This window comes from Ochlerotatus camptorhynchus, unplaced genomic scaffold, assembly GCF_037179485.1.
Source record: "Ochlerotatus camptorhynchus isolate MF236.1 unplaced genomic scaffold, CSIRO-AGI_Acam_v1.1 ptg000180l, whole genome shotgun sequence".
In the NCBI taxonomy this organism is placed as follows: Eukaryota; Metazoa; Arthropoda; class Insecta; order Diptera; family Culicidae; genus Ochlerotatus; species Ochlerotatus camptorhynchus.
The window spans coordinates 475,397-498,540 of NW_027040670.1; the positions used below are offsets into that span (position 1 = coordinate 475,397).

The 23,144-nt window shown below is 40.1% G+C and overlaps 2 protein-coding genes across 2 annotated transcripts in view; one reads left to right on the plus strand and one right to left on the minus strand.

Moving 5' to 3' along the window:
• The window catches only part of LOC135701949 (uncharacterized), an 89,100-nt gene that overhangs the window by 44,217 nt on the left and 21,739 nt on the right, over window positions 1-23,144 (minus strand). Inside the window, exons 6-7 of the mRNA XM_065222900.1 lie at window positions 21,505-21,664; window positions 11,658-11,915 (exon numbers count right to left, since the gene is read on the minus strand). Coding sequence (XP_065078972.1) covers window positions 11,658-11,915; window positions 21,505-21,664 — 418 coding nt within the window. The remainder of the gene's footprint in view (window positions 1-11,657; window positions 11,916-21,504; window positions 21,665-23,144) is intronic.
• LOC135701935 (uncharacterized) lies at window positions 14,280-15,611 on the plus strand. Its single transcript, XM_065222887.1, has 2 exons — window positions 14,280-15,079; window positions 15,142-15,611. The coding sequence occupies exons 1-2, from the start codon at window positions 14,318-14,320 to the stop codon at window positions 15,577-15,579; spliced, it is 1,200 nt and encodes a 399-aa protein (XP_065078959.1). The 5' UTR covers window positions 14,280-14,317; the 3' UTR covers window positions 15,580-15,611.

Below are 23,144 nucleotides of genomic sequence, written 5' to 3' on the forward strand. Positions count from 1 at the left end.
CACTAATCTTTATGTTGCAGAACTATGACAGATAATGACTTTCAACTAAAGCTTATCTAAGGTTACTTAAATTCAGTTTATGTTTATCTGTGCTCAATTGAAAATAAATAAAATAACAAACGTTTGTAATTGAATAAACGGAATGTCAATTTGATTGTTTCATTGAAGCTTATTAAACACCCAATTAAACCATATACATACAACATATAGTTCTTGTTCACAGCAAAATTGGAACAGTATTTATTTAGAAGATTCGTAGAGTTAGTTTCCATCGATTGGCGTATTTGTATTTTAATTTCATCTATAAATAACAAAATTACAAGCATTCACAACCTAACATTATTTCGTCACACATTTGTTTTGATTTGCACCCCAGTATAATCCACAATAAACATAGTTCTACGTCGAAAAGTTCCGCAATCCGGGGGCAAATTGATCATTTCCATGTGCTTTTAGCTGTACCGTATAAAACTTTCGGTTAAGATATCAAGCGAATTCTTTATAGTATTTCATCTAATGATTGTTTTGATGAGATTTTCGGAACAAAAAAGTATATTTTAAAAGTAGTATTCGTGCATAAATTTAAATTTTATTGTACTGCCGCTCAATAGCTTACAATAGGTATGTTGCCGTACTTGCATTTCTGTAAGATTTTGTACATTTACATTAATTTGTCTATAACTTGTTTCATCAAGAGAATTTCGTGAAATAGTGTTATAAGCTTTTGTAGGCTTTGATATTAGCTACATCTTTTTTCAACAACTCATATCTGTACCTCTTATGCATGATGAACCAGATCAATCAGAACCCACCATTGATTTTCAATGAATGAAAATTGCATTCACTGAAAAACAATAACCTGTTCTGCCAGCTCTAGTTTATCATGCATAAGAGGTTCAGATTTTAGTTATTCACAAAAGTTGTAGCTTATATCAAAAGCTACAAAATCTTTTTACACTATTTCACGAAATTCTGTTGATGAAACAAGTTATAGACAAATGAATGTAACCCGAGTAGCACACTTTCGTTAAGAATAGTTGCAGCAACTTTTTTATGACTGAAATAAGTAGTAAAGAAGTCTCTACAACCGATATGTGACAAGCGTACTACTAGGGAAATGAATGCACGAAATGAATGTAAATGATTTTCCATCCCTGGCAAAAAGCAAAAGTATGTTCATGTACTTTATGTACCACATTGTTTTCTTACAGGAACTTGCAGAAAGTTTCAGCAACTTGTAGTAAAAGCAAAATATCAAGGAAGGGAACAGACCTAATATCATCATTCAAACAAAACTATTAAGGATTATTTCATTAATTACGTATAGCTAATAATTTAAATGTTCAACATCCTCACAAACAAAATGTAACACGGAAAGTAATCCCCCTCTTTTTATTCCGTAACGCTCTTAAAGGTCAAAGCTGCGCCTCGTATGCCTCGGAGTCGGTCAGTGGCGTTTCCTTGAATGCCCAGCTTTTAAAATGGCTTAACATGATGGTACCACTTACACGAGTAATCTTTCATTTCCGGGAAGGTCCAGTCCTGTAGCATCAATTAGGGGTTCAACCGGAGGATAAGTAAGCCCAACGGGTTTCTGATCAGATCGAGTGTACCAGAAGCTCGGCAGGTGCATGTCATGGACTTAGCTACCTTCGGCTCCACGTGTTCGCCCTGCTCGGCACAGTTCGCGAAGAACTTAAACGCGGAGAAGTTTGCAGAGAGATACCCGGTGGCGTCAGAAGCGAAAATTAAGGGCACTTCTCATTACACCGTGCATGGGACAGACGGGACTGGATTTGCGTTGGTATAATAGAGGCAACTAGAGACGAACCAGCTAAATGCTGAAAGTCTCTATAATAAAGCAAAAAAAAAACTAGAGCTAGTTGACTCTCTCATTCCACCGAAAATCCCTCCCCGTCCGTAGTGAGAGGATGCCTTTAAGCGGCACTATGCCCAAGTAACATTGCAGGTTTTATCAAGGTTTTATAGCATTCTACAAGTCTAAATCATGGTCTACAGCAGTGCTGTAAATTCTCAAAATCATTTGAACATTTTTGATGAAAATGAGAAAAGTAGCTATTCGCTATCAAAGGGGACCTCCTCCGAACGGGTGATATCAGTTGCTTAGTCATTTGACGAAGGCATGGATCATTCTCATTTGAGAAATGCTATACATGTATCATTCAATTGAGTTTAACCTACACACAAACGGAGCTCTGGACGACATTCCGGCGAAAAAGCGAAGCCAACCCGACACCAACCTGACATCTATCAAAGCCCAACCCGATGTTGACCCGACATTGACCCGACATAAACTCAAAATTGACCCGACAACAACACTACATTGGGTCGACATCGACCTTAAATTAGCCTTACATTGATCCGACATCGGGTCGACTTGTCTGTTCGGACCATTTTGCTGGATTTCTTCCATACTCCACTGTCGTATATCAAATGATACTGAGGGACTCAATTGACAGTGACAATGAACTTCGAACGAGAAAAAGGCTCTTCAAATTATGGTCATGTGAGAATTCGTTTACACAGAATTGATTGAATGGTTGTATTGGTTCATCTTCAATCGAATGATATGAAAATTTACAGCACTGGTCTACAGAACCCTCATAAAACCAAAATTGTTACTTGGGTGTGGACGATTACTACGATAGGGGAAATGGATGTAATGTCGGCCTAAATGCTCCTAATTTGGGCTGATACTTTAATTCAGCAATCGACTAAATTTTCAATAGCGAGCAAAAATATCCATTAGTACCGTCCCAATGACGATTTTTAACGATGGGCTCAATCTTAGATCCATAGGCCAACATTAGAGCCATTTCCCCTATGTGGAAACAATCGGAGAGGCAGCCAAGCGGGCCAACGAGGGAAACTATGATCACTATGATCACTATCACTAGGATGGTTCAAAATATCGTTTTTCTCCATCAATTGACTCAAAATCAGGTCCTAATCATTCTCCCGAAATTTGAGTTTATACGGATGTTAACTCATGCTGCAATTTATAGTTTATATAAGAATTTTTGTGAGAAAAATGAAGTGAATGTTCTCAACGTCCTAGCCCTTTGTCATAATAATTTGCGAGAGTTTGTTATCTGCTCATATGTGAAATTGTATAAACGACAACTTTGCTGAAAACCACTTTTGGATTAGGCTTCAAGGAAACTAGTTATTAATTGATTTCGAAGCCGATAACTTCTAATATGATTATCCGACTACTTTCAGGGCAACACTGCATCTTGCACTTATGACATAGCAACCTGGATTATTCCCCTTTTATTCGTGTCAAGCACACCAATGTTGCCTGCTGAGCAGTTTATGAACCATGTCAGAAGAATGTCATCTTTCTGATTAATTAATAACTAATAATCCTGACGTTCAATCCAAATGCGTTATTCAGCAAAGTTGCAGCTGAGAAAAGTTCACATTAGTTCCTTTGAAGTTGATATGGGAATTACAATGGAAAAATGTAATTCCCATATAAACTTCAAAGGGCCAGTGCAGTATGAGTTCGCATCCAAATGAGCGTTTTTTCTCCTTCAAAATTCGCTGGACCACCACGACCATGCACCATTCTTTCGCATCACAACCATCGACAGGACCTGAACAAGGCCCAAAAATTGAAAAAAACATTATGAACATTATGATGGAGTTGACACTCGGCACACAAGTGTATTCCTTTAGCATCTGACTCACACCTTTATGCCATTATCTCACTTAAGTGAGATGCTGGTCGAAAACAAACCCAATCCGAACCGCCGTGACAGCTTGTGAAGGATGAAGAATACGAACATGACAACACATCAAAATACTATCGTTACAGCTGAAAACTGGGAAAATCCACTAGCGAAAACCTATTTTACCCTCATTCTACGTTATACATAGTGTCGGCAGTAGTGCGCATTATAGCGCATAATTGTGGGATTACAGCGGAAGTAGTCGACACTATGTATTATCGGTACAGTTGAGAACCGGAAAACCCAACACGCGACAATCGATTTTGCTCTTTTATTTTTTTTTTTTTGCTTTATTATAGAGACTTTCAGCCTTAGGGATTTTGCTCTTGTTCTGTACTACGATGCACACTATGTTCAACGTTATGTTTAACGAACACAACGATAGTAAAATCTAATGTCGCTAACTTGACCGACAATATAACGAATAGAACGACAGTAAAATCGGTTTTCACTAATGTTTTTTTCAGTTTTCAGCTGTAATGACAACATGATCTATGATCTGACGAATTCCAATTCTGCATATCAATTGCGATAAAATCCCACAACACGAATCATATTTCAACCAAGTACTGATCACGCGCGACTGCTGCCATCCCAACGGATATCAATAACATGTTTTCAACTGGAATGAACTCGCCAAATTATACCATGATCGATGTCAGGGTGGCAATCCCAGAATCTTCCACGCTTTTCCTCACTCTAGCCTATTTTCAAACTACACGATAATTAGAAATGATTAACTTTTATTCCATTCAATATTCATTTTTGATTTGTTAGCACACTGGTTATTAACTCCAATCAGCCATGATTCAAGTTCAAGCACTGTTTGATAGAACGTGTTTTTTGAATCGATTATATTAAGAACACAGCACACTCGCGTCACAAAAAGCCTGACTCATCACACCGTCACCCATGAACAATTCATCACAGGCGATCGAGGTCATACCGGGAAACAAAAGGGGAATAAATGGGCAACGATGATAAGAGGGACTTATTCATGTAGCTCATCAAATAACATGTTGGCAATGGAAATCGTAACAAATTGTAGGAATTGGAACGCAAAACAAATGGCCTATTTGCAAATAATAAAAGCATGAATTTTTTTCATCCTCTGTAGATATTTCTTACGAAAGCTGTAATGTAGGTTCTTTCAACCATGCTTGGCAAACACAGTTTTGGTCACGAACTGCTCATTTACTAATAACTTTGCACACAGTTGACGAAACATTGTTATTTTTTAAAAAGTAGATAGAATAGAGTTTAAGATTGATTGATTGTAAAAAAAATAGATTTTAATTCTAGTAATAAACTGTATTTGTTTGTGCATTGCAAAAATGAAGTGAGAAGTGCTCGCTGCACATCTCGGACTTTAAGTGTAAAAATTCATTGATGTTGATTCAAATGTGAAGATTTACCTACTTTTTATAGTAAACTATGATCCTAATCTATCAATTACTTTAAAGAAAAACAAATTTTAGCAACTGAGTGAAAAGTTATTAACAAATGAGCAGTTGGTGTGTACAACTCTGCATGCCAAGCACGCTTACAACAGCCTGTAGTAATCAAGCAACTTTTTCCAAAATCAATTTATTTTCGTGCAAAACCAGATCATTTTCTAGGTTTAATTTACTTCGAAAATAAATAGATATCAGTAGCAAACCTAAAATCAACCTCACGCATTAACAAAGTTTCAACAAGTTCGAAACGGAATCTAATAGCTCTTCTAAACAGAACCCAACATCAGGAAAACTTAAAACGGAAGCAATGCTTGACTTCCCGGGTACATTCTATTAAACCATTTTCTCTTCTTTGGATGCTTCTGCTCATTGTTGCAGTCGGTCAGGCTTTCGCTTGTGGCATCCAATTACATAATTTTTCCATTAATTTTCATTTCTTCTTCCTGTTTTGAGGCACACATCCACGAGTCGACTACCTACGCTTTATTTTCCCTGAGAGCTCAATCCTCGGGACTGTGGCCCGATATGCATATAAGTATGTAGTAAGAAAATGTAATACATTGAAGCTCAAGTCTTTTGAATGGCGCATACAAACATCACTGAGTGCGAGGAGACTTGTTTTTCAATCTGTATGTCTACTGAAAGATGTCATTCTAGAAGAAAAAGGAAAACCGCGGTGGGTGCATTAGAAGAAAATGTTGCAAAAGTGCAAGAGAAAACCAGTTCATGATTTTCTGTCACTATTTGCCCAACACTAAATCGGATGCCAATATAAAAAGATGGACAAATTAATCCAAAACTTACGATCGTTTCTTCTTTTCTCAACTTCATTGCCGGTGAAATAGACCGTTGGGAACAATACAAACGACAGCTTCGTAGATAGTTCCTGCTACACAGTAGCTGTGGCAAACAGCAAAGCATACCCCAGGGACATTTGCAACTGTGATGGAACGGCCACGTCCCTTCCATGTGATGTGCCGTTCATCATGTGATATCCGACCAACTGGATTCTCGTTACTCACTTCTAACTCCTAGGGCCCACAATGTTCTTCATTTCTCTTCCTCTTCCGGTACAAAAACGAAACGAACGGAGGAGAACCCTCCGCCTCTACGATAAGCCAGTCGGTAGTGGCTGGCACTTTCAAGTGCGAAAAGTCTCAACTTTGCTTTCTTGTTTGCCGCCTGCAGCCACACCACCACAGGATGTACCGGCCGATTCAAAGTTAAAGTGTCTTCCCGAGCGCCTCCCGGTCTGTTAGTGGGGTTTTCCTACATCTACTTGTGCGCTCAGCCTTTCCAGTCAAACGACAAGCGGCAACATGAATCAACGCGGAAGCTGATGATAAAAAGCAGATTTAATTTACTTTGCACAATTTTATGAAGTTTGACGCAGAGAAAATGGAAGAAACGATAAACCTGACGGATCCCGCAAACTTTGACCGGGAGAGGGAAATTCATCCAACTTGGTAGATAATCGCTTTGGTAAAGTTCGTAACGGTGACGCGGGTGAAATGGGTGAGTTTCTAATCTTTGAGTTCTCGGGAAGTTTAACCAGTCGAACACTCCTCAAAAGTCTATGATCACTTATGGGAAACCGTTAAAACAAGATAGATGCTCAGCTGTGATTATTTTAAAATAAGTTAATCACAAGTTGGAAATGCGTACTGTCATTTTAAATCGTTACATTTTACTCCAACAGTTCCAATTAATTTGACGTCCTCTTCTTAAACAAACCATCCCGTGGAAATCTATTATTGGAAGGAGATTCTTTTATTCCCGCGGGTTTCGCGTAAGTGTCTCTGCTTACGGGCCTGTCCATCTCTTTTTGGCCTTTCATACAGCAGTATGTTGAATTCAGAATGATGACGAAATTTGATCTTGCTGTTGAGTGGAACCGCATGCAAAGCCAAGCTAGGATGGGGGCTATTTACATATATGTAAGATAAACACAAGTTCAAAATCTTTTTGTTTTACATCGAAGTATGTAACTCACCGTATTGCATGCGTACCTACTGTAAAAGAAGATCTAAAATGTATTGATTAAGTTTATATATATAACGGCGCCGGTGGTGTAGTGGTAAGCATGATTACCTCTCACCCCAGCAGGCCTGGGTTCAATCCCAGTCGGCGCCGCCGGGATGTTCTGAGGCATAACATCTCTGATCACGCCTTCCTTCGGATGGGAAGTAAAGCCGTTGGTCCCCGGTTCATGAGTTGATGGGTCGATAGGTAGGGTCCAGGTGTGTGGGAGCTGCCTTCCTGGCACGTCGGTAGCATTGGTGCTCAGCACGGAAAACAAGATCGACGGAAAAAACAAAACAAAGGAATCATAAAAATTAATTCATAGAAAATCAAGTTTGCGCACCAATAAATATAGGAATCATCAAAAAAATTAAATTGAATCCACAATATTATTCTCAGTAAACAAAATCGGTCACTGCTAAGCCACCGAGCTCCTTTCATCACAACAAACCATTACGACTAACGATCGCTAAATCCTGGAAACATGAAGCTATTTTAATGGAATCGATTTTGCCCGGGTGCTCATCGTATTTTTTGCACGGTTTTATATAAACAATAAAATTTGATAAAGCATGTTTGATTTTAGCAATACATGTTGCTGGAAAAAAAGTGTACAACAAAATTAAATTGTCAATTTTTGCGACTTTTGTGAACTTTATTCCAGGATGGTCTAAAAATAATCATAAGTGCCAATTTGTATCTAATCTTAACCCATACTTTTAGAAAAATCTAAAATAAAATGGTTCTAACAAATGTTCAAGTTAATGATGATTATTGAAAAACTTTTATCGAATAAAATGGTAGATCTCTACCAAGACTAAGTTTTCAACCATAATTTTGAAAGTCGTTAAAGATAAATAGCACGCAACATAAAGCTGTTCTTTTATTTTGGTTTGCTTAATTTTCAGAGTCACACAATATTGTTAAATTTTCTAAATGCTAATAGCTTAGAGTTGATTATATGGACAACATTAAAAGGCTTTAGATTCCTTGAACGATTCGTAAAACCAATTTATCGCTTTTCCCCCCTGGTTAATTATTGATTCTGGTTTTCTTCCTAATGTTATTGAGCATGATTTCCATCATCATTATCAATAATTTGAATGAGATAACTTGAAGCTTGTTACTAAGAAAATTCTTGGGAAAATTAAAAAAAAATGTTGTTAGGGTTTCTAGGGAAATTAAAAAGATCCGGTAGTGGAAAATCATAAGATTGTAAGACTAAAAACTAACTTAATTTTAATATGACCCTAGCGTTTTGAAAGGTTCTGGCACTCTGGATACATTATTTATAAACGTATTTTATTTTTATACAAATTCATACAATACCAATGACATATGCCGAAGTATGACTGAAAATTCAATATCGGTCAAGCAACGATCGACTTAGTAATCCGTACGGTATAATAGCGTCACAGACAAACAGACATAACACATAGAATATTGCTCAATGTAAAACATCGTCACTAAAACATTACCGCCATCTGTTGAGTACACTGTGGTGGGTAGTACGCTGAACAGATGGCGGTAGTGTTTAAACGTCAAACGCAAAGGAATTGACTATGCGCGCTGCAGGTGGCGGTACTACCAACTACGATATTTTTGAATTGACCGTTAAATTCTTGTTCGATGAACAACTTGCGAGTGTTATGTCTGTTTGTCTGTGATAGCGTTATAACACAATTATTAACAGAGTTAACAACATGCTTGGTTTCATAAAACGTTTCTGCTGAGCGTCGTGAATTTGCTATGATGTCATTCTTAAACGATATCGTATTGATTCAATAGAACTATTGTCATCCTTAAATGTATACACACCATCCTCTTTGATAATGTACCCAGCAACCAAACCTTTGCCGTCAAATGCGTAACAGTATTGAAGTAGTACATTTAAATTCTCGCAATGACCGAATACCACGGCCCTTATTACCAATGTCACTTCACGGTGAAGTGACAACTTATCATTCACGGTGAAGTGATTTCCATTTGATTTACACGGCAATCACTTCATCGTGAGAGACAAGTGGTCACTTCACTTCATTTTCACCGTGAAGTGTCATCCGTAATAAGGGCCCACATGACCATGTCAATTAACCAGGGACACTTCGTAAGGTTTTCTCTAGGACGCTAGAAAAAGCAAAAATATCTCGAAATTATATGATTGATCGCGATTGGAAAAATTTGAGCAAGAAATTCCTCCAATCAATATTTGTTTTTTTTTTTTATTATCTATTGAATGAAACAAAAAATCCGTGCGTTTTGTGCACGTAAATGCGTAATTTTGTCATCAGAAAACGAGGCGTTTCCGTAATGGGAAAAGTGGTTTCCCTAACACAGTCGCCGAATATTGATATCAAGCACTGAGCGTGCCAGACGGTACCGATCTTTATGCCTTTTGGTTTAAAATTTAAGCCCCTCCTATTAAGAACATTATGTCAAAAAATAACCTTGCCGAATTCTCTTAATAGCAGGGGCTTAAAATATGCATCAAAAAGTATAAACGTAGGTACCGTCCGGTAGGCTCATATTCTGTGATTGATGTGTTTTCTCTAAAAGATTTTCAATTTTATCTAGATGAACACGTCATTGGGACAATACTAATGGATATTTTTGGTCGCCATTCAAATTTGAGTTGATTGCTGAATTTATGTATGGGCCCAAATTAGGGGCATTTAGGCCGACATTACATCCATTTCCCCTACATATTTAATATCCGCACTGCTAGCATTTCTAAAAACATTGAGGAAAAATTTTCACAGTATTGTTCTTAACTAGCTTCCAAGCTTCCAACCCATCGGTCCTTTTTTGGACCATAAATGACTAAAAAAAGATAAAAAAAAGATTAAGAGCTTGAATCTAAAGCTGAAGAGCCAGGTAGGCTAATCAATTTAAATGTTAAATCAATGTAGTACCATAATCAACAGAAATAAACATAATTTTACAACTTGAATCCAAAACATATCATCCAGGGTTGGCTTGTACTACATGGACATCGACAGAGCACCTTAAATACAGAACTCTCAAATTGCTTCCGAATTTCAACCTATCGAAATTTATCTTAGTGATTTTACGAATTAAGAATTCAATTTAATATTTACCATAATTTTTCTGTGACATCATAACTACCTTTCGTAATCCTACGTCAAATCTACGGTCGTGTCTTGGATACAACCTCTTAATTGTTTTATTTGTTTTCAAGACATAGGAGAAATGGCTCTAATGTTGGCCTATGGATCCCAATCTTAGCCCATCGCTAAAAATCAGCTATTTATCAATTTTTTATCTAGATGAACGCGTCATTGGGACGGCACTAATGGATACTTTTGGTCGCTATTGAAAATTTAGTCGATTGCTGAATTTATGTATGGGCCCAAATTAGGGACATTTAGGCCGACATGACATACATTTCCCCTATTGTAATTTATATTACAAAGGCAAAATTGTAACATAGGCGCCGGACGATGTAATGAATGGTTCATATAATATAGTGTAATGGAAAGATCTCACCAACTGCCTCCAATGTTAGCCAAATTCATAATTTATAGATAAAAATGGAATGATCGCACCAAAACTTTTCCGAGCTCTGAAAAACTGCTCGCTTTGGTCACTTTTTCTTGATGTGGCTGCATTACACGATTGGATGTTGGAGGTTTAAAGGAGATTTATTTTTTTGTAACTACGACTTGATCGGGGATCGAGAGGTTGTGCAAGGGGGCAACCAAGGGGTTGGTCACTCTACACAGTGTGCCAAAATCAAACTTGGGCACACCCGGGTGCAGTCATTGGCGTTGTTTGGCACCCATGGTTTCAATTTTTATGATTTTTAAAGTTACTGGCAACACTGAACTTTTCTGCGCCTGTGCAGTGTGCATATGTCAAAATTAGTCAAATTATTTTCAAATCAACCGTGAATCTCCACCAAGTCTCGCCATGGATTCTCAAAATCGTTTCACCCGTGACGGCAGTCGCATCCACATTTCCTCTCAGACGAAGAACAGCTAACAGCGGTATCTTGACCTGACCGAGGTTTCTGGCCATGGCTACACGAACTAGTGATGCAGCTCCAACGGCTGCGGCTGCTTCCAATGCTGCTGCTGGTCCGTATTTTTTTTTAATTTTAGAGGAGACGGACCAGCAGAAGGAACAGCAGCAGCAGCATTGGAAGTAGCGGCAGTCGTGGGAGCTACATCGCTAATTCGTGTAGCCGTGGCCGACGCTGGAAATCTTGGGCCGGTTACGACAAGCGGTGCTTGAGTGTTAATCGGAAAGTCAACAACCAAACAAAAACTATACCATCCGACCATTCGAACTGCTCGAATACATCCATGGCGGTGGCTGCTACACCAACCATTCCATCGTCCAACATATAATGTTGAAGGACCGTCTTAGCAAAATCTCAAATAGTTCAACAAATTATTTTTACTCTCCTGCCAACTAACAGCTTCATAATGAACGGGAGTTTTGTGCATTTGTGATCGATCGCGCTGTGGTTGCACTTCATGATGGCGTTCACCGCCGCCCTGGCTCGGGAACTCGACCAATCCGGAGGAGGAACTTTCCGATTTCAGCGGGAACATTCGCACTTGCGACGGGTTGCAGTCTTTGGTGGTGAATGCAGTCAGCAGCAGATCCTCGGACGGCATACGGGTGGGAAAAAGTGGAGAATGCGATTTTTGCTGGCCTGGGAAGTAGTTTTTTGGAGGCGCTGTAGACCTTGAAGCTGCTCGAATTGTCCGGCAGGGTGTGGGGTTGGTGGACTCTGACAAGTAGTTCTGCTTGGAAAATTGGCTGGTCCGTTTCGGGTAAGTGGTGCGTCCTTCATCAGTCCGACGTGTGTTCCGGCCGGTGTTGGTTTCCAGTTTTCTGACGGACGATACTCGGGCGGTGAAAAATTCGGTGCAAATCCGTTTCCTCCGCCGGCTCCCAGAAGGGTTGGTTGACTAATGATTGACGTTCTTTGTGCGGGGTCGGCCTTCCGCCGAAGATGGAAGGATCGTGTAGCAACGGAGCTCGTCCGTTGCAGGCATCCTTGGAGACGGATGTGTAGTCACAACTGGAGACCGTGTCGTTTTTGAAAACATTGAAAAACAAAACAAAAACAAGAGCTGTTAATATACCGGGTTGCCAAACAAGGTATTATTCACAAGCAAGTCACAAGTCAGTTCAATGACTTCTTGGCACTGCCGGTACAGCTGCGGCACACTGAGGTACACTGAGAAATAAGTTGGCGCAAAACAAGTGTGCAGAGTGACCACCCCTTGGGGGCAACTCAATTTTTTCTATACATTACGTGGTATTATGGAGACCAAAACCGATGGTTTTCATGACTGTGATCGATCATCACAAACTTTTTCATCTTCTCTCTTTTTTTCAGCCGCTCACTTCTTGATGATAAGATCTTCCTGCTTGTATTCAAGTCACCCTTCAACTTGACGACGACCACATTTCCTTTTCTAGCCCAACCTTTCACAGTTATATTGTTAGCGCTTCGCAACCAGCAAGACACTCTCAAACGGTCCTTTTCCAAATCGATATACCATCAATTACGATATTTTCTTCCAATACCAATCAATCGCCCAAATACTTATCACACATTTTGTAAAAAAAAACCTATTTGAACTTGAAAAATCACCTGAGCCTACTGCGATCTAACCCCTCCCCCCCACCTTATATATGTTTTTATATATTTTTAACGGCCTGATGCCACGCAAAAATTTTGTAAAATAATTATCTCGATATCTCTCAAATAACAACTCAATCATATAAATCAACATTACCTTAGATGGAGGTATGTCTCGACTTTCCGATGGAATCATTACTTTGCTTGATTGCATGATCGTTTGCTAGAAATCGGCGATGGAAGTCGAAAGTGACAGATACGTTATATAGAGGTATGCTTGAATGTGGCTCTTTGATGAATGTTGCTTGCTTAATGCTTGGCGTGGTGTTTGCCTTCTCGCTTTATCGATGGTTCGAGTTAGGGCTGATTTTTTGTGTGAACTCCGATGTACAGTTCCTGAACTTATCGTTGACGCTCACTTCGTAAGAAACTCGGTCGGCTACCTGGGACGACGGGAGATCTCTAAATGGTTATCATAGCTGTGGATGCACCGTATAAATTAATGTAAATTTCTGCAATATATAGTGCAATACAGTAGTGACCCGATTTTGTCAGCCCCCTTATTCAAAATATTTTCTAATGTTCTATGAAACCCATGGTCTTATTGCAATACCTTAAATATCCACGTTGAAGATGAATGAGAAAGAGTTGTAATTACGGTTACGTGAAATTATTGAAAGATAAAAGTCTGATGCAAGGAGGAGCTGACAATATCGGGTCATTACTGTACCGCATAAATTTGCAATATGGGTTACAATCTTGCAAGCAATTTCGATGTTTATGCCAACTATAGCTCAAATTAAACGAGAGGAGATTTTACGCGACAGTTAAAATTCAGAACATTTTTCTGTGTCGATAGTCACTACCTTATCAGACATCAGAGCAAAAAAAATAAGACGTGAAAGGGTAAAAGTATATTCATGACAATACTCACAAACATAGTTAAATATGGATAGATTTTGTTTTGCCCTAGAAAAAATAAATTCCAATTTGTCGTACAATGATGTTAGAGGGTCAAGTAAATCCGTGTTTAATTTGATATGAAGGGTATGTGAAAGTAAACGCTTGGACACTGCACTGCGAGGGCGGAGAGTAATTTAAATTCTGGCCAACAATTTGATTTTTTTCGATTTATTCTTGTGTGTATTAAACAAATATGATTTGTGATCAGAAAATCATTTAGTAAATATATTTCAAATTGCTTCCATACAACTTTTAAGGATTTTTACTCATTCAAACACTACACTAGTGGTCACGTTTCAGCTATGACGTCTACCGCCTGCTAAATCCATGCAATTGATTCCACATTTGAGTTAATCAAAACAATTTATCCAACCATACCCGATAAGTCAATCTTATCGGCTATCGTCTGGGCACCGCGATAAGATAAGTCGATTCGTTCACTTTATTTAAAAGACTTCAACCAAGTCTCCAAGGCAATCAGTTTTTAAACCTCTTTCACCATGGAAGCCCTAGTCTTCCTGTTTGCCATTTTGGCAGTGCTGGCTCCAACCACTGCAGAAAACTGTATGGTAATTATTCGAACCGACATTCCTGCTCGGGATCCAGTGTACCTTAAAGTAGTCAATGGCCAGGCAGATCTTTGGGCACCAAATGGTCCGGCCCTGATTTGGAACTCGACTAATGAGGTGACTGCACTGCTTTGCTCCGGAAGTAATAATGCGTTGGTGGCAACGGATATGGCTACGAGTCACAAGACGTGCATTGAGAGAACTACCTTCAACGTCGAGGGAGTACATGCTACCTCACAGGAACTGCAGTGCCGTAATCAGATCACCGGAGATACAATCAACACTGGACAATCTTGTGGCGGACGTGGTACATTGCTATACTTAGGATTCAACTCGCAAGTTTACGGTTTCATTCCGTACATTCATTCGTGCATGGACATGCAACGTGCTTCTCTTTTGTGGACCAGGCACATTCTTCCCGGTGCTGCTGTTGCTGGTGCGATGATTGAGTCTTCTCGTCCAGCGTTTAAGGTAGCAGGAATGCCGGCTCATGTACGACCGGCTACTTCGTACACTCAGGCTTCCCAGTTGACCCGATTAACGGAGCTTTTGGGATCAGTGGAGCAAGCTGCGAAGTTTGTGTTTACAAATTCATTCATGGCCAGAGGGCACATGTCTCCCGACGCGGATGGAACATATAGGAGTTGGCAGTTCACTACGTACTTTTTCACTAACGTTGTTCCGAAGTGGCAGGTATGTCAAGTAGTGTCGTATATAACGTGCAATAATTCTAATGATTGTATTTCAAATAACAGGTGGTCAACAATGGAAACTGGGCCCGCGTAGAACGAGTAACACGCGATACAGCTCTAAACCTACATGAGGACCTTGTGATTATCCAAGGCACGGATGGCATACTAACCCTGCCGCACGAAGATGGAAGACAAATTCCTATCACGCTGGAAGATGGAGGTATTGAGGCACCCCAATGGCTATGGAAGATTATCAAATCTCCAAAGCTGGACGCAGGGATTGCATTTGTTACGTCAAACAATCCCTTCAAAACGGACATTCATCCGCTGGATTTCATATGCACTGACATATGCAGCCAAACAGGGTGGGCACAGGACGAGTATGCCGATTTTGCTCGTGGTTATACGTATTGCTGTGATCCGAACGAACTTATTGCTAACGTGCCTACCGCATCCGCAGAGGGTCGTGTGGGAAGAGTTTTACTGACGACTATGTTGTAAATATTAAATTGACGAAATAATCAATGATATGTTACCCGTTTCGATTTCGGAAATATTTCATTCAATCAAAATACCATTCGTATACCACCGATATTGGTTGGAAGCAAACAAATACCAAAGTAATAATTTATAAATTTGTTGATGAGCCTCGAAGTAAGCAGTGTTTCATATTAAACGGTTTATGTGGTTTTATTCGATTCTGAAAATAGTGCAATGTACAGTAAGGGAATCGCACTTCTGTACTAAGCTCAATGAAGAGATCACGGCCATTCTAACTGTTGTGCAAACATGAGGTGATATACTATTGCTCGCACAGTTAAACCCAGAACGGACAAAAGTATATCACATTGTGTTCGTGCAGGCGAATACTACTGCCTCTACCCTTAACATGAAGTAGCTACTGTACCTATCCATAGATGTCACCCCGTATCATTGTCATTGCTTGTTTTGTAGTTTCCTTGGTGTGTTACGATAAATAAATGTTTATAGTTCCTTAACGTGGGTAGATCACCTTTTCGCCGATTGTTACGGGATGTTAAGATCTACCACCGATTCCTAGTCCTGACTACTTCAAACTAGAGGAACAGGATTTTTCAGTAATCCAAGGAACACATCTTAGTCCTTGTTACTTGTTATGCCTTGTTCATAATGATAAGACTCGGCTTTGTCCACCGTGGATGATGTTGAAACAAGGAAAAAATAAGTTAGTTAGTCTTCATCTATGTGATTCTTAATCTTCCATTCGTTGTTCCCTAGTTTAAAGTTGTTAAGACTAGGGTTGTGATGAATTATCATTACCGGTGTCATTCCTTAATTTTGTGATTGACAGAAGGGCGCGCAATGACAACTGTAAAAACAATCGAATACTTCATCATTTCTCAATAGTGATGGAGTAATACGACATGCACTAAACCAAGGACACACGGAATATACTACAATAGATCAAATTACTGGTCGCAGTGGTGTTAGGTCCCGAACAGAGGAAAAAATATTTTTTGAACCTCCGCCATGGCAGGACGGTCAAATAATCGTTCTCGTTTCAATATTTCCTTTTATCACACAACGTAAAAATCGGGTCCTATACGTGCGCGATCATAATGGTGCCGTGAAAAGTTGCGCGAACCGTTGTGAAAGTGACCGATCGTAAAATATCGAACACTTGTTGCGATTTAACGCCAGTGCTATCGAGGATTCGACTACGCTGCCGACTACGATGGTGTGGCTTTACAGTAGCCATCTGGCAGAGCATCTTGCACCGGGTCTAGTTCACCCTATGGTACTGCTGCAGACGGTACAGTATTTGGCTAGCAGCAGATGCTCAATTTCAACGGACTAGTGTCTACGTCTGATACTCACTAGACTACGTGTTAACAACAGTGCACACTCATTTCATCGGTCAACAATGGACAACAAGCAGCTCGCTTATCATCACAGAATGTGCAGCAGATAACAGCAGATTCACTGTCGAAATCATCAAGTCAAATATAAAAAAAAAAAACTCGTTTTGGGGGGGGGGGAGTGTTCGTGCAGGCGAATACTGCCAACCGGTGGAAACTAACGATTTTGAATTGGCTCACTACTTGACTAGCCTATTGGTCCCAAGCAAATCGATTAACTTACCCCATTCTAGTCAAAATTCTAATACTACACACTTCGATTTTTTGCCGAGATGGGCACATCAAGCAGCTCGGCAATTTATTTTGCTGGAAATTCAACAAAAAATATGTTTGTTAGCTGAGATCTCGGCAAAATTCCCGTTTGTTAGCTGAATCTCGGCAAGTTTTTCACCGAGATCCAGCAAAATAAAATGCCGAGCTGCTCGGTGGTGCCCATTTCGGCGAAAAAATCTAAGTGTGTACACAATGTTTGTTTTGATTCGCTATGAAAATTTGACAGATAAAATGAGGGGTTAGTGGATTTTCCTATGTTACGAGGGGTGAATCGATAAGCTTGGGACCGAAGATAGTACCAGAGCTGAGCCAAAAAGTTGAGCACGTTTCTTCGGGATCTACTAGTCTTAGAGTTACCTCTATGATACTACTGCTTCTACCCTTAAGTAGCTACTGTACCTACCCATAGATGTCACCCCGTATGATTGTCATTGCTTATTTTGTAGTTTCCTTGTTATGTTACAATAAATAAACGTTTATAGTTCTCATGCCTCCGCCATAGCAGGATGTTCAAATAATCGTTCTCGTTTCAATATTTCCTTTTATCACACAAAATTTAACCCATGATCAGAGCTGGTAAATATCACGGCCGTCATGTGACAATGAGAAAACAGATCCTCACACTATCACGAGACGAAACTACCTATCATTAGCTTTCTTGTAATTTTCCAATGATCAAGCACTCATGAGAATAATTCTTATGCGGTTTTTACATCTACATTTCCAACTGATTTAGATTAATTCAAGCAAGTAATCTACGTAATCGGTAGAGTGAATATCCTATTACGATTCTCGGTACAAGTAACTTTAAAAATAATAAATGAGCTAGTAATTACGATGATCACAACACTGTCACGTTTTGTCATGACGAAAAATTCGATGAGATTTTGAAGAAAATCTACATCATCGTTTTCTCATCCGATGATAGTGACAGATCTCTGTAAATATCGCGTGAGGTCTTTCATTGAAAATGACATTTGCCAGCCCTGCCAATGATGTGGAATGGAAGTACGTCAACACGCTCGACAACCCTGCAGACGTACTTTCGCGTGGGCTCCAACCTAGTGAGATGCGACACTTTGACCAATGATGGACAGGACCGCCATTCCTGCGCAAGATCGAATCACCTTGGCCAATTCAACCACAACCCACACCCGCAGAGCAACTCCCGGAAACGATAAATCTAATAGTAAACCTAATACCCCGAACAGACTATGGTTTATATCATGTAATATAGGCTGGCTTGCAATGAGCACTCATACATCTAGTTTTCACTGGAAATCCTATATATGAGTGCTCATTGCAAGCCAGCCTATATTACATGATATAAGCCATAGTCTGTCCTGGGTATAACAGTCACTGATAATCCTGTATCGTTCATCCTGTTCGAGATCGAGAGCAACTTCCGGAAAATGCAACGAACAATGACATGGGTACTACGATTCATCGACCACATTCGAATGGGAAATCAAAAGGAGCACCGATTCGGAGAATTGACCTTCCAAGAACTTCAACAATCAACGTTGGCTCTCACCAGCATCGCTCAACGAGAAGCCTTCTTCGATGAAATCAACCGTCTAAAATCTGGAAAGAAACATCCCATGGTACTTCCATCTGGTCACCCGTTCACGCAAGCTTTTGTCTGATCGTAACAATGCGAGGTCGCTATTGGATTCTTCACGGTCGCAGTACTGTTCGTAGCGTCATCCAAAAGTGTGTCACTTGCTTCAGGGCGAAGCCAACCGTGATGCAGCAAATGATGGGCGACCTACCCAGATCCCGTTTGGAATGAGTCTACCTGTTTCTTAACGCGGGCAACAACTTTTGTGGACCGATCTACATTCGCCAACACAACAGGCGATCAACCGTCACCTACAAGGCGTATGTAGCAGTTTTTGTATGTTTCGCTACACGAGCGATTCACTTGGAGCTAGTGGTCTGACTGCTGATGCCTTTATTGCAGCCCTACAACTCTGTGCTACAACGCTTGGTCTCTCGAAGAGGTAAATGTGCAAAACTGTTTTCCGATAACGGCCTTAATTTCGTCGGCTGCAAAAACAAGTTGAGGAAAATGTACGACATGTTCCAGTCCCAGCAACTCAAAATCAAACTGGACGATTTCTGCACGAAGACCGCTATCGAGTGGCATCTGATCCCACCTCACGCACCGCATTTCGGCGGACTGTGGGAAGCAGGCGTGCGTTCTTCCAAACATTGAGGCAAATGGACGTAAGAATTCCATAAGATCCACTTATGAATTTTAGCCACAAGAAGTCAGTATGAATTTCATAGATGTGCCTTATGAAAAATAATGTTGACAAAAAAATAATAAATCGGAGAAGACTGGAACCGATCCATGGACGTTGAGATTACGAGTCCTGTGTGTTGACCACTCGTCTTTCAACGCTTATGAAAATGAAATGGCGTATAAGAGCTATCTAATGTTACCCGAAAATCATTCAAAAGTCACGCTTATGAAATTCATATGTGTTGTTCATAAGTCGAGCCTTATGAAATTCTTAAGTCTATTTGCCTCAGTGAATACCACCTGAAGCGCATTACTGGAACTGCCAACATGAGCTTCGACGAGTACACAACCTTTCTTGCCCGCATCGAAGCCTTGCTAAACTCAAGGCCTATCACTGCACTATTAGAAGATCCTGGCCTCTCACCCTTGGACACTTCTTGGTGGGACGTCCACTGACTGATATCGCCGAACCAGACCTTTCGGACCGAAAGGAAACAACACTGTCGCGCTGGCAGCGACAGACAACACTGTTGGGCTCGTTGGTCGCAAGACTATATCACGACGCTGCAGAGCTGGAACAAATGGCACAAACCTGTACCTGTAAAGCCGGGCCAAATGGTGATCATCCGAGAAGACAATTTGCCGACCATGCAAGGGAAACTTGGGTGAATCGAGGACGTATTCCCTGGTCAAGACGGACTGGTGCAAGTAGCAAACGTGCGAAGTAGAAGCAAGGTGATCCGACGACCGATTGTCAAGCTGTATTTACTGCCGACAACGACAACAATGTGCACTCCGATGATGAGCTCCACGTAGACGATGACGACAACGATGAAGAACAAATAGATTGAAATCATCCTATTTCAATGGGGGCAGCATGTTCAGTACTAAACGACCAAATAAATAGCTAGGTAGAATGTTCGATGTTTCGTGTAGAGTTGTTTCTTTGATGTCTTGTGATATCTATCTTTATCACTGGTAATCATTTGTGTTAGCGTAGAGAAGAGAGCAATTTTAATGTCTGACCCGAACACAGACTCTCTAGGGCAAGCTAGGAAAGAGGATTGAATAAACTGGCAACTTGGCTATTGACCATCGCACGATACGGTCGTTTTTGTGTAGTCCACGCCTTTAGTTTTATAATGTGTTGGAGTGTTCGACTGTTAGGTTTTACCACAGACAAACAGACGTAACTCTTTGAAAAAGTTTTTCTTGAAAACATAGTATCTCAAACATAGGACCTCAGTAACGACATCTCTCGGGCTCCTCGCGGAAAACAAGCTTGCTCGTTAACTCGCAAACGATATTGTATAAAAGTTCTATAGAATGTATAGAAACGTCAAAGTGATCCGATGCGAGCGCTGCGGCGAGTAGTTCGCGGAACTTATAATATTCAAATCAACCGTTAAATGCATGGACGAAGATACACAATGAAGTGTTACGTCTGTTTGTCTGTGGTTTTACAATAGTCAGTTTCGGTTTTTCGGTTTTACAATAGTCAGTTTCGGCTTGGCAGTCTGGCAATCACTCAATCAGAACAAATTAATTTTGTAATTTGTCCCTACGTTTCGGCTCTGATTAGGGCCGACAAAAAAAATCAAAAAACTTTGAATATTCAACTAAAAACCGCTATGTATAAAAACTTACCAACAAAAAAAAAACAGATGTTAGACTTCAAACAGTATTTAGACAAAGAACAAATCCAACAATTGTGAGTGTAAAATATTCATTAAATGTGAAACAGTTAATATTAAAAATAAAATTCCCCTCAGTTTCCCCTGAAGAAGGCCCTAATCAGAGCCGAAACGTAGGGACAAATTACAAAACTAATTTGTTATGATTGAGTGATTGCCAGACTGCCAAGCCGAAACTGATTATTTTAGTTTTAAAGTTCGTCCGATTGTTCCGAATTCCCCGTTTTCTGTGGCCATAGTTCACGCCGCGTGTGCAGCTAAATCGAAGAGCGAACATACATAGACTTCAAAATCGAGTTCAATCCGGTCTCACCGAACGGTGCTTGTTCAATCATCGTGTGAGGTAGTATCCGGTCAGTCGTCGTCATCATCATCATCAGCAGCAGTCCTTTCGGTGCGGTGCTTTGAAAATTGTTCTCCAGTACACAACGAAAGGCTGCCCGCAAGCATCGAGCTGCAGCCTGCATGAGCGTCTATTCACCGAAGAAGGAGGAAGAAGCCTAACCGCTACTGATCGGATTCAGTAGCTCTTCGTGACTCGCTGTGGGCCATATATGCCAAGCACGTCACCTTTGTTCCAAAAAACATACAGCTCGCAAGCCTCATCCGTGTCGAACACCCTAATAGCTCAGCATTACTCAACCATCACGACAAAACCGTTCTTTTCAGGACCACCATAAATTATTGTTGTTTAAGAGTTATTAAACAAGTATTAAAGTGGTACATAAGTCAATTTTCGGTAAAAAAAAAATTGTAATTTTGTCATCAGTAAACGAGGCATTTTCTTGATGGTAAAAAAGTGGTTTCCCTAACACAGACGCCGAATATTGATACCGAACACGTAATCCTACGTCAAATCTACGGTCGTGTGTTGGATACAACCTCAGCGTTTTTCTCGGCTGATATGCTTTTATCGGCAGTAGACAACGAAAATAAAAATTTGTTTTGGCATTTTTTAACTGACCAGTACCGAAAATACCGGTATTTTCACATGTGAATACTGCTATTTCGGTAGCGGAAAATCACCTGGTATTACCGGTAAAACCAATCTCCTACCAACGATAAACGCACACATGCTGGTATTTATTCCAATCAGAATTGCTAGATATACCGATTTATCGGTATTCATACCGATTTTCGAGCTTGATACCGATATACAGATAAAGATCCTCAAAATACCGTTGTTTGAGATTTTATACCGATTTATACCGTTTTTTTTTAATATTATTACCTGCCAGCGCTGAACTGTATAGCGTCGCCGGTGGTGTAGTGGTAAGTGTGATTACCTCTCACTCTAGCAGGCCTGAGTTCAATCCCAGTCGGCGCCACCAGGATGTTCTGAGGCATAACATCTTTGATCACGCCTTCCTTCGGAAATGAAGTAAAGCCGTTGGTCCCCGGTGTAATGCAATTACATTTGCTTCAGAGAAACTGCAGAAACTTTCAAGAAGTTCTGGAACTTCAGAAAAGTTTAGACTTTTGGGTAAGTTTAAAGATCTGAAAGGGTAAGTTTCGATAAGTCATAGACAGTTTCCTTAAGGTGTTTCGCTGTGAGATCCTTATTCTCGTAACTTTAAGTGCACAAATATTAGCTTCTACGATACGTACCACAATGAAACTGCTATTCCACGTTTGATGTATTGCAGCATACATGAAGTAGCAATTTCAGGTGAAATGGGGAATTAATTTCAGAGATGTGTGTGAATGAAAATTCGAAGTGGAAGTACATGCATAGCCTCCGTGGTGGCCATTTGTAGAATCTACAAGGAATCACCTTAACTTCTGTTACAAATCGAGAACCCGTGAATTTCAGGAAAGTCCAGAGAACTCCAATGAACTTAAGTAAACATCAGAAATAGTTAGTAACTTCAAAAGTCCAAAAAACTTCAGGGAAATTTAATTGTTTTCAGGACAGTTCCATTTCCCCAAAAGACCTGGGTTAAATCTCTGTCG